General features: G+C 45.5%; 1 protein-coding gene across 24 annotated transcripts in view; it reads right to left on the bottom strand.

Annotated features, from left to right (window-relative positions):
- Nucleotides 1-12525, bottom strand: part of CADPS (calcium dependent secretion activator) — a 220803-nt gene that overhangs the window by 109556 nt on the left and 98722 nt on the right. For all 24 annotated transcript variants that reach the window (XM_040589456.1, XM_040589459.1, XM_040589457.1 and 21 more), the window contains exons 7-8: nucleotides 5816-5927; nucleotides 1588-1727 (exon numbers count right to left, since the gene is read on the bottom strand). In XM_040589456.1, coding sequence (XP_040445390.1) covers nucleotides 1588-1727; nucleotides 5816-5927 — 252 coding nt within the window. The remainder of the gene's footprint in view (nucleotides 1-1587; nucleotides 1728-5815; nucleotides 5928-12525) is intronic.

Genomic DNA, 12525 nt, shown 5'->3' with positions numbered 1-12525 from the left:
GAGGGACACTTATTCCATCAAAACCAATACCCAGGATCCCAGTATCTACTGGACTGACTAAACCAGGAAACTTCACTGAACAGTTTAAGATTAATTCCTAGAAATTGCTTGGCTACAGATACTCAAGCCAACAGAATAATTTCTAAGGAGGAGTGAATTCACCGTTTTCTACAAAGGAAGGATTAGCTTTTAAAATTAACGTCAAAATCAGCATTTAATCTCTGTGATGAAGTGGCCACTGTGACACTGTAATACGAACACTGGCAAAAATAGTGGCAGAACCAGGCTAATAATAAGCACAAGGACATTATTCAGCATTAATATGTTTTATGTATGATTATAATTACTTTAGTTCTGGCTCAATAAATAGAAAAACAATTCCTTTTTGGAGATGCAGCTATTCTTGGTAGATGTTTAAGCCACAAAACTCCAAGTCATGTTAATGTGGGCACTGGGTCCTTGGCTAGTTCAGGGTAATAACTGTCCTTTTTGCTGTTGCCACTAACATCAACAGAAAGATAATCTTAGTTCTGATAGCAAGTACTATAAACCATATAGTTTTAAGCAGCATCTTGTAAATCAAATGTGAGTTTAAGAAAGCCTGAGAAAAGCCAGGACTGCTCAGCCCTGTTGCTATCAGCTTCGGTCAAGGAAACAAATACAAGTGAACTGTCCTTTCTTGTTTTTGGTGTCTGTGATTGTGGTGGAAAAATTAAACTTCACACGTGGCTATTTGGCTCTGATCTTGAGGAAGAAGAGAAGGAATTTAAAAAAAGTGAGTGATCCAAACCATCTAATAATGGACTGAATCTAACAAAACATTATGAAAATAAAAATGAAACAAAGTCACTTTCATAGCACCAAAAACATACTGGAGAAAGAGTTAATCAAAACAGTGACTTTCCAGGTCAGCTTCTGTTTTTTAATCACATCCTCAGCTCTGAAGAGCAACCAGGAACACCTCGGCAATGGTGTTAGCTAGACCTTCCCAAGGATGACCTGATCTGTAATTGCATGGCACAAAGGTGGAAGCCAGGGGTGGTGGTCAGGGAACCCCTTGGCCCCAGATCCTCCAACTTCTGGAGGGGAGAGGTTTATCTTTTAACCTTCCAGATCATTAGTCCTACTCCAGGCAACTGCTTGCTCCAGGCAACTGCTATTTAATTGTGCTGTGTATCTCTGTATAAATAATGATGATTGCACTGGAGTTTATTTCAGGCAGAAGGTGCACTGTACTTTTGGTTCTGAGAAGTCAATACAGGGAAACACAGAATAACTTAGGAAATTATACCATTCTCAGTAAGAGAGGCAGTTCACCTATTATTTCCTTAAGGGGGAAAAAATAACAACCTAGCAATTTCCGGAGGAATACTGTTCAAAATTTAAACCGTTTGGCTGACATGCATTAAAAAGACTCTGCTAAGAATATGGAAAGTGCAATATGAATGACTGAACTAATGCCATTTTTATATTTATCTTTCTTTTGACCTCCTCTGAACTTGAGAGAGTTTATCTTCCAGAATCTTAAGAGAAGTTTTGTAGTGCACATTCAAAACAAATTGAGTTCAGATAGAGACAAGCATTTACCCGGAGTGTTTCATGTTTTGAGGCTTATCCATTCGCACGGCAAGCTTGATCTTCAGGTCTTGATCCGGGCAGTTTTTGGAAACAGTCATTTTGTGCCACTCTGATTGCTTTGGGCTATTGGGAGTAGGGTGGAGAACAACCTGCAAGTGTTGAAATCAACAATGTTTAAGGGAAAAACTATTCACAAAATGGGTTTTAACAGGGAACAAAAGCACATCGGATGAGCTACTTTTGCCCTAAAAGTCAGTCCGGAAACTTCTACTCACATCAGTGAGGATGGCCTTTTATTGCTTTTTTTAAAGCACAGCTTATTATTTTTAGGATTAGTTCATATGTTCTTTGGCTCCTCTATCTGCTGTGCCACTGTCCATGGGGTGGTGCAGACCAGAACCGCGTTATCAGTTCCCATTGTTTAAGGAAAGATCATGGTAAACTAACTTGCCGCTGTCCAGGTACACCAGCCCAGAAGTGATGGTGGACTAATGTGATTAGCAAACCAGCAACAAGATTTTTGCTGCGGCTGCACACTGCAATCACCTACTTTCAGACTCATACAACTTGGTCAGCCTCCAGCCTTCCTGACATTTCCCATGTGAGCTATGCCCTTTCGAGGGCTCAGAAAGCCCTGCCTAAAATGGTTCATCTGTTGTTACTATCGGGTCGTGGGGAAGCTGGCTTGATTTTTTGCTTACTGTTAAGACTGGATGCGGTAGGCAACGTTTTAGGTAGGCGGGCGTGTCTGACTGCGCTATGAAAGAGGATAAAATCTGCATCCCATGTCATGACATCAGTGGCTGCAGGACTCTCTGCTTCTATTCCACACAGCGAGGAGACAATGGGATGGTCTCCAGCTGGGGTAGATCAGTGCAGCACCAACAACCGCGGCGGAGCTGTGCAGATGAACACCAACAGAAGTGCTGGGCTCACCAAAGAAACTGAAAGGCTCCAAGAGGCGAGTAGCCCCTCCTGATCATGGTTGTGCTTTTTCCACTCCCCCAATACCCTTACAAAGCAGAGCAGCTCACTCAGCATGCCACAGAGTATTCTCCCAGAACTACATTGCATCCACCATCTTCTGCTGGTGTTTCCATATGTGTCCTTTGAGGTGGCTTAACCCTCTCCCTCCCACTCCTGTTCCTCTTCTGATGCTTTCACTCTCAGCAGTGACTTTGTCTCGCACAAATTCATTCAAGTATTCACTGTCCTGTAGCAAGATGAATCTCCTTTAAATCCGTTAACGTTTATGCAAGCGGATTATTTTTCAAACAGCAGCATTCACCCTAGTTGTTTGATGTGCTGCCGTCACTCATTCCTTGCTCACACTTAGTCCGTGCTCCTGCTAAACTCTAGCCCTGGCTATAAAGTTGTATTATGCTCTGAACTTTATTTTATTTTTGTATGATCTTAACTTTACTGCTGAGTCAACCACGTAGGGGCTATTTTCCACCAAAATGTCCTTGATGCTATTACCCTCTGATGAATGATTTTAAAAATTATTTTATTGCCTCCTCCAAAGCCTGAGGTTAACATCAGTAGATTCTCGACTTCACTCTTATTCATCAACATTATTTATCACTTCTTTTATTGAATTAGACTAATGCTTTCTCTGGCAGGAATCTGAAGCTGCTATTAGTTACATAGATAACTGAGCAACACCAGCCTCTACTACATTACTCTTGGAAAAAAACACATTTAAGCAAATCCTGAAGATGAGAAGCGAGTCCTCTACACAGGCTGTTGTTAGAAACACGGATGGACTCAAACCCTGAGCAGTATCCAAGGTCCCCCACTGCAAAGCACACAGACTCACACTAAACCCCATCTCTTAGCAAGGCAGCAGCCGCTCAGGGTGTTTGGAATGCTCTCTACTTTGATTTCTAACTCTTTTTCATCAAAAGGTGCATAAACTTTGCTCAGTGTTGTTGTAATTCATGGCTCTTCCCCTCTGTGCTCTCAGCAGATGAAGTCCTGGCATGGCTGAAATCCGTGGGAGCCTTGCCACTGGCTTCAATAGGGTCAGGATGTATTCCCATGCCTTCAGCTGCCCATCCAGCAGTCCAGGGCTTGGGAGCATTTTCCAGCTCTCCCTTCGATAAAAGTGGCCAAATGAGGAGTGCCGGCTGGTTGCCAGCCGAACACTTGCAATAGAAAGTGGGCATTGTACATGGCTGGCAGAGCACAAAGCTGCTTCTCAAAGGGTGGCTGGGCACGGGTGGTTTGTGTCTAAAACCCGCTTCCCTCCTCTCTCCGTGCAGACAGGTTCCTGCCCATTCCAACAGCTACACCAGGGGCTTAACACGCTCCCCGTTTCGTTACTTCCTTAAAGAAGAAATCCTGATGCAGCCCGAGCAGACACGCGTCATCTCTCGGCCGCTCCGGGCACACCGAGCACCCCTTTGAAGTTTGGCCAGCTGAAAGCGCTGGTGGCCACGGGCCAGGGGAAATCACCGCCTGGCTGCCCGTGCTGGCCACAGCTGGCCCACAGAAGCTGAGAGCCGAGGGATGGCTTCCCGCTGGACCGGGAATTAAAGCGTATTGGTGGGGCTGGCTCATCAGCATTTCAGGGCAAGAGGGCTTGCTTTGGGGCCCGCCACCTCTCTCAGAACAACAGGCACAGCTAAATTGCTTCCCGAGACCAGCAAAGTTAGCACCACTCGGGGCTGCCAGTGGAAACAAGACTTACAAAGCAAGCGGGTCTGCACCGAGCCTAACAGCTCAGGGGAAAAAGCCCTGAATGGCATCGCGGCCAGCTGGGTGAAAAGCTCTGCTCAGCATGCTGCTGTGGATAAAGGCAGGAGTGCTGGGCTGTTTCAAGAAGAAGGTTTTGAAAATAATCCTGAAAATATTATGATGCTGTGCAGCAAAGCAACTGTAGGTCTTCAGCCAGAGTACTGCAGCCTGGTGGGGTCATTCCCTTGGTCAAAAAGGGAGGAGGACAGGGAGAAAGGACAGGTCCAGGTGTGGATGAGGAAAGTCTGAAGGGGCTGTGACTCCCTGAAGAGAAGATTGAGAGCAGAAAAGAAAGGGTGGCTTTGCTTTTCTCTCATGTGCAAGAACAAAGGATGTTACATGAACGTGAAAACACAAATAGTTAAACCAAACCTAAATTACATGAGACAAAATCACCTGCAGCGCTCTCCACCATAAAGATATAAATTAAATCAACAGCTCACTAGGAACTGAAAGAATGTTCAGCACTTGTGTGAATAGGATGAACACAAACCCATGTCAGTTAGTAAAAAAAGAGCAAGGTGTGCTGCAGAGCCGGGCAGACAGAGCCCAGGGGCTCCTGGAGACCACTCAGGCTGTGCTGAGCTGTGCCACGGGAGGTGCCAGCTCTGTGTCTAAGGTGCAGCCTCTCTCGCCCTGAACTGATTGTCACGGGGTCTTCACCATGCTGACTGCTGAGGAAGGCACGGCAGGGAGCCCCACTTATGCCCAGGGCCAACACAAATTATACAGCTGCAAAAAATCCATGGAGACTAACTGAAGCATCCCAAAGCCACAGAGAAGTGCCACCCACAGACATTCTGGAGCTGTGGGCTGCAGCAGTGGAGGGCCACCAGTCAGTCCCTGGGTGCTAGTTTAGGGACCACAGGTGAGTGGCAGTGATGGGGTGGGAGAGTCAGCTCTGTGGCCAGTAGCCCGGGAATCTGAGCTCGTTGTTATTAATACCATTGATAGGGGCAATGAATCCCCGTGTTTCACTCCCCAGTCCATCCCCCCTGAAGCCACCAGTTCAGCCACAATGCCCAGGGGAAGCCAGGATTTCAAGCCCTTTGCAGCAAGTACCGCAGTCAGTGCTTTCAAACGCTCAAACTATACACCAGCTGCTCAGCAGATATGAGAGCAGCTTAACGCTCTCTTGCCAAACTTAAATCCCCTCTTTTTGCTTCAGCATAATCCCCTTTTCTGCTTCAGGAATGTCCATTTCCGTAAGCAACTTCTAAGGCTTTCCGGACTGCCAATATCGCACACAAGATCCTCTGCCTTTGCTCAGTGCAGGCACAGCCAGCTGAAATTCTGCCATTAAAAACTCACAACAAAGACAGCATGCAAGATGCACTCCTTTCCAGCAGTGGAGAGCTTGCTTTCCACCACCCCCCGCCTCCCGAAGCTTGGCAAAAAAGCAGAGCATGTTGTGCTCCAAAGATATTTCCATACAGGAGAGATTTCTCTAGAAAAGCAGGGCCAAAAGGAAACATTATTAAACTCAAAATCTCCTTACCCTCCCGAGCTCTTTGTCCTCCAGAGCCAGCACTCCTGTGCTCTCCGTGAACAGCTTCACCTTCACTGCAGGAAGAGCGTGTGTTGTTGTGAAGTCTCCTTGGGTGCCCCAGCTGTGAAAATAAGGACAGAGAGATGTTCAGCCCGAGCAGCAGGTCAGCAGCACTACTGCTTGGGCATGCGATGGTTAACTGAGAACGTCCGTCTGGCACAAGCTGAAGTGGCTGGGCTGTCTGAGTGACAAGGGCATTAATTATCTTCTTTAGGAAATGTGGGACAGATGTTTGGAAGACTCATGATGGTTCTTCGGGGAAAAAAAGAAAGAAGGGTTATTTGGGAGCAGTATGAAACCAAATTTAAGAGAACTTTTTTATTTAGAAAGAACAATATGTCTCCTGCAGCGACAGCCTGTATAATCACAACAGAAGTTGACGATTGAGGACATCTGCACCCAGGACATCTGTAATCACTCATGCCTCTGCTCTTCTCTTGGCTAATTAACCTCTCCTTTCCAGGTTGATAATGAGATCTGCTTTCTCTGAAAAAGAAACCAGTTTAACCTGGGTCCTCTTCTGAGTCCCAGCCCAGGTCTGCGTTCAAGCCATTATGTCTGCAGTAATCCTAGAGCAGGACACCAGCTCCTTTGGGATGCAACAGCAATGGTCAGCAAGTGGCAGCCTCTCCAACTACACCATGAGCCAAGACCACTGTCTACTATTGGTACTCTATGAGTCATCCCCTGGCTGGTCCCGTGGCTTGGAAAGGAGTGCCATGGAGGCTGAATGACCCACAGCACGTGAAAAGCCCCTCTAGATGTGCATGCTTCCAGAGGACATCTCCAAACTCCTGCAACCACCAGCTGCCCAGCTGTGCAGCGAACATGAACTCATTGAACCCATTCCATGTAGGACCTGCAGGCACAGGGTCCCAGAGACAGTCTGCCGACACCTACGGCCAAACTTGCCATTTTAAGTGTTACATGGGGAGCCCACCCCACAGCTGACCTTTGCCACACGAGCATGAGAACTGCAGGAGCCCTGCAGCCCGCTAAGGGGTAAAAAGTCATGATGGTTTTATGTTTGAGATGTCGCAGCTGTGTTTCAAGCTTTCTTTCTACAGCTTAGAAAGTTAGAAACTTACCAAAATAAAGCCAGACAGAAACTTCCAGACAGAGCTAAACAAAGCACCACTAAAACTGCACTTGCCCTCATTAGCAGAGAACAGCTCAGCTCAGGGAGGACTGGGGAACAGTGCACCACTCCAATGAGGATGCTCCTGAGCATCCATCTGATCATGCAGAGGCCAAGGTAAAACTAGCAGATAAAAACTGTTCTTTATTTTTTTACTCTCTTTGTCTTTTTTTATAATTCATTGTGAGCTAGATTTCTATATTGTTCCCGAAGACCCTGAAAATTTGTCACACTTCAAAACTCATGTAAAGTGTGCAAGCAAGCCTGAAGAATAATCACGAAGTGCTTTTTATGCTTAGAAGGTGCTTAGAAGAAACCAAGAGTATACCGTAAGCAACACCTCCGAGTGATGTGATGGAACACATATGGCAACCTAGAATACTGCAAGTCACACGAGACATTACAGCATATCTTACTAACCACTTCTTTCTATCGACCCTCACGCTATTAGTGACACTTTCTTACTTTACACTGCCCTTAAACTAGACTCTCTGCTGAAGAAAGGTGGTTCCCTTGAAATGACTGGGAAAAGGCTCAAGATGACACGTGGTCCGGCGACTAAATTTCTTCAAACATAAATACCAAACAGCAGGTTTTACATTTGTAAAGTTATCAGGAAAAATAATTTACTCCTTCCTGTGCATAAGAAGTATAGGTTTATGCTTTGCTTTCCACTGAGCAAATCTTGTCCAACTGAGCTTAGCAGATGAGGGCGTTCAGCACAGAGCTGATTAATGAACTCAGCTTCTTTGTCAGCTTTGCTCTGAAGTTTTCTCTCCCAGTGTCACTGTTCCACGTGTTTCATCTACAACAACGCATCAAACTGCCACCAGTGCCAGGGAGCAGAGTTCTGTCATAAATCATCTACAGCACTACAGGTCCAGTCAGAGCCTCAGTATTATATATTTTTCATGTGTGAGCCATCAGCTACCTAATAAACATTTTACCAAGAAACAACTTTATTTTCTAATTGCAGCTTCAGGTCACAGGTTATGTTTTTTCTCCTAAAACAACTGCGTTGCCACCAGCAGGGAAAGCTGGAAGATAATCTTGCTTTGAGTAAGAGGCAAAAGTAAGAAAAATATCCAACCTTACGCTGTGTATTTTGACAGCATCTGCTTTATAGAACTCGTATCTCTGTTTACTATTAAAAAGCTCTTATTTGCTGAAGCATTCCCAGACCATATGTTATCAACAAATGTTACTAACCAAATACAAACAGTAATTTTCATTAGGTTTCCTTCATGAGAACAACGTTAACCACAAAGGGAATAAACGTTTCAAATGACAGTAAACATACATAACAAAACCTTGACAACGCTGTGGTGCTTACATATTCATACCCCCAAAAGCCCTGAAAAGATCTGCGCCAACAAATAGAGACCCTCAGAAGTTGGGTTTTGTGCAGGTTGAAGCCTGCGGTGATGTCATTAGTTGCCATAGTGATGCTCAGCATAAGGCCATAATTCATGTCACCGAAACATCATTTGTATTCAATCTAAGTACGCAGTTTATCAGTGCTGTGTATTAAATTATTGTTCAGAAAATTAGCTCTGGACAGTAGCTAGGTATTAGGATCTTCTGTGGGACTAACAATGTAATGGTTTTATTTCCATGTTTAATAATTAAGCAGGTTATAACTGCAAGAGTTTATTTGTCGGGAAAGTGCCTTGGGACCCGTTCTGGACAAATCTTCTCATAAAGTGCTATCTTGTCCCCACATCACAGACATCATGCTGCTGGAAAGCAGTCATATATCTGCAAACAAGGACAAATAATGTCATTCTGGCCAAAAGGAGATCTATCTATTCACACATGGCACTGAAGAGTAGTACACAAGCAGAAAAATCCTGACAGTACTTTTTCAGTTAGGATCAGATCAACTATGTGAAACCCACCTGAAGCCCTCAGCCCAGCATTTCTTATTGCCCAGTCTATCCCAAAGCCTGGAGCTGACCAAGAAATGCAGCCGTGCATAGGGACTTTGCTAGAACTGTCACCCTGTTTATGGCACTCTGCTGCTCCAGGGATATCATGAGGATCTACTTGCATTTCCAGGGTTTCTAATTAGGCATCAAACTTAGGATGAACAGCTAAACTCTGCTGGCTGCGAAAGCCAGAGGATGAGATATGTCCCAGTTGCTAACTTGACAAATGCTGGCCCTTATGTTATCTCGTAGAAGCACAATAAGTAGATCTTTGCTACAGACTTTACATTTACTGATTCAACTAGAGGTGCCATCACAGTTACCAAACAGCCTAAAGCGCTGAAATTTTTTTCTGAATGAAACATAAAATGACATGTATCCAGAGGGTGTGAGTGGACAAGAAGTGACAAAGGCCATCCTTGTCCCCCACTACCTCCATGGGGACATCTAACGTGGAGCACATGAAGCACGGGCTTACCTGTCTGATTTCAGGAGTATTTGGAGCTCTCACAGGCACTGTCCTTGCTGGCACCCGGAGGGAAAGTGATGCCATTGCCAATGCAGGTGCCAGGCTGCTCAGACCAAGCTGCTGTCAGCTGTTTCAAGCAACATGCTGCTGATCTTCTTGCAAAACTTCAGGCTGATGTTACTCGTCTTCCCAACTTACGGACAAAACAAGTAAGACCACCTAGGCTCCTCACCTTGCTGCTGTACCAATCTCTTACCCTTTCCTGCCATAAGGTCACTGCAAAAACAACTGCCTTCATCCTATGGACGCAAAGTGGTTTACATCCCGATCCTTGGCTGTAGCCTCTGAGTGCCACCAAAATGCAGACCCAGCAACTATAAAGTTAAATAACTATAAAGCCAAAAAGACAAAACCATTCAAATGCCATGGCATTGCTATGTTACAGTATGTGATTAAAAAAAACCATTTGGGATATGAATAAGGCTTGAGCAAAACCCTGCAGGGACCCTTGTCCTGACCGCACTCGCGTATCGCATGAAACCAGGCAGTACGGTCTTTGACTCCAGCTGCTTTTCTCCACAATATCCTACTTACGTGGCCTAATATACCATTTTCTCTGCTGTGCTTGAGAGACATTGACTTAGTCATTTCTATTCATCTCTGGTGTGTAAGTTCCTCCAAAGGAAATTTTAGCAGCCATGAGTTTCCCAAAAGTGAATGTACATGTTAACACCCAGGAGAATGCATGGAATTCTTTTGCTTACATACTGTTGTCTCCAGCAAGTCCGCTTAGCCCCTGATTGGAAACAATAACCCTTCTTCCAACATTGCTCTTGTAACTTCATCTAGCCAGAACATCGATGCCTGTGATTTCTATAAATAATGAACAAGCACAACTGAGTCGTATTGCTGGGCCATGAATCAGCCCCGCTAAGCGGCTTGGCCTGTCACTGGGCTCACATGGGAGCAGCTGGAGAGTGATGCGCTTTCGACAGGGTTGACATCTAAACACAATCTATGGCCTGTTCTCATGGGCTTCAAAACTGCCAGAGGAAACCTCTTCTCCCTCTCCAGATACATTTGTTGAAACATGTTTTCTTGCTGGTTTGAATGGAATAAACTTGAAAAAAATCAGAAAATAAAAGTAAAAATGTGTATTAAAGGAGAGCTGTGCTCTTCCGTCGGTGGGTTCTCTCCAGTGTGCATTACACTGAACGTACACAGCAGCACCCTGGGACATGGCACCTCTCCGTGTGACATGCTGCTCTTCTGCCTTGTTCCCACGAGTTTACTGCTTAAGTAAAAAAAGTCTTGCAGAATAATATTCCTGCATATTGGTCAGATTTGCACTAGTTTGAGCCACCTGCTCAGTATTATTTTCAAATGTAACCAAATCAGCAGCAATGCCTGTTCGCTCCCAGGCCGGGAGCATGTCCCTGGGGACACAGAACACGGTAACCAGGACCCAGTGCCTCCTGCCTTCCCGCAGCAGCCAGCTGGTTGCATATGGAAGCAGGGAGGTCCATCTGAAAGGTTTCTAATACATGTGATGACATCTGCGACAAAATTTGCAAGGCCAGCTTAGTGTCACTTGCTGTCCTCCACTGCCAGAACGGGATCTGGTGAGAACTCAATGGTCTGGCTGCCTCCCTTGTGTGCTGCTGGTGCAGGCAGGAAAGGGTTGTGCTTCACGGACTTCTCACCCGCATCCCTCACCTCTGCTTTCCTGCACCCACAGCAGAATGTCTGTGTCCTTCCTGGTGTGTTCATAGCTCAGTCAGTCTCCAAAGCGAGCCGGCTGGTGAGAGGAAGCTCATGAAGAGGGCAGCACAGACAGCAGCCTGATACACGCTGCCTGTTTTTTGAGGAAACATGTGTCAGCAAAGTCACCCTTTGCTGGGTCACTGCTTCACCTCATGCGGTGTGATGCTTTTAATCCAGCCTTGTTTCTTGGCTTACCGCCGTGCCCAGCCGTGGTGCCTGCTGGAGCTGAATCCCACTCTGAGGATGGAGAGGTCCAACCCCCCCTTCATCGCTGGGAGACTGAAACGCTACGTGTGGTCTTGATTTAGTTCTTCCAGAAATCCTGCCTAACAAATGACGGTTTTCTTTCCTCAGTCCACTCCTCCACTCCCAGAAGAGACCTTTCCAGGAAACAGCCTTAAATCCTGGGCCATAAATCATGGGTGCCCAAAGCTCAAGTGCTGGGAAAAGCAAAGTTAGAGAAGCAGCACACCAGGCACCAAGCTAACCTACCTTCACGGAACTGCTGGGGTAGTACACCTCCTTCTCCTCTAATGTAATGCTAAGGTATGTTTCTTTTTTACATATTTCTACAGATACAAGCAAGGAGGAAAACAAACAGTTTTAAAATGTGTTTAAAAGTTAACTGTACGTGAAGTAGCATGCTGGAAAGCTTTTTGTTATATTCTCTAATGCTTTACATATACCAATGACTCAAAAACATGACATAGAGGTTGACAACCAAGATTACGGTTATCGGTGATCTTTCTGAACTTCCCTTGCCTGTACTCCGAGGCTGCAGTTCATTATAATGGAGCGCACACAGACTTACTGAGCTCAACAGCAAAACCTGACACAGGGATGGCATTAATTCCACCAGGATGAAAATGTTCATTTCATTTTCAAAAATGGGTAATTGTGAACTTCTAGGAATGACATAAATGAGACCGTGCTGCCCATGTGCCGAGCCCTTCAGAAGCAGGCACTGGGAGGGCAGACAGCTTGCTCCTCTTTGGGAGCAGTGTTGGTGAGAAACTGAACTGGCAGGGGATGCAACAGCACAGATGTGTCTGTGATGCATGGTGGAGGCACATGCTCACACCTGCACCAGATGGGTCATAACGCTGTAACACAAGGTAGGGCATCCCAAAGCCTTCGGGAAAATATGTAATTTTTGCAGCTCTTACGGGTAATGGCAATGGGTAATAGATTTTTGGTTTGTGTCTTTGGGATTTGAAAAAACCAAAAGACAACAGAAGAATTCAGGCTTTTTTTGTAGGCTCTCCACGAAAACCCACAGGCTGGGTCACGCATCCGGAGACCTGTGAGGTGCAGCTCCACATACAACTTTGTTTCAGTGGAAGAATGCCATAAACCACAG

This window comes from Falco naumanni, chromosome 4 (assembly GCF_017639655.2).
Source record: "Falco naumanni isolate bFalNau1 chromosome 4, bFalNau1.pat, whole genome shotgun sequence".
NCBI classification, from domain to species: Eukaryota; Metazoa; Chordata; class Aves; order Falconiformes; family Falconidae; genus Falco; species Falco naumanni.
This window is presented reverse-complemented; position numbering and strand designations above follow the sequence as displayed.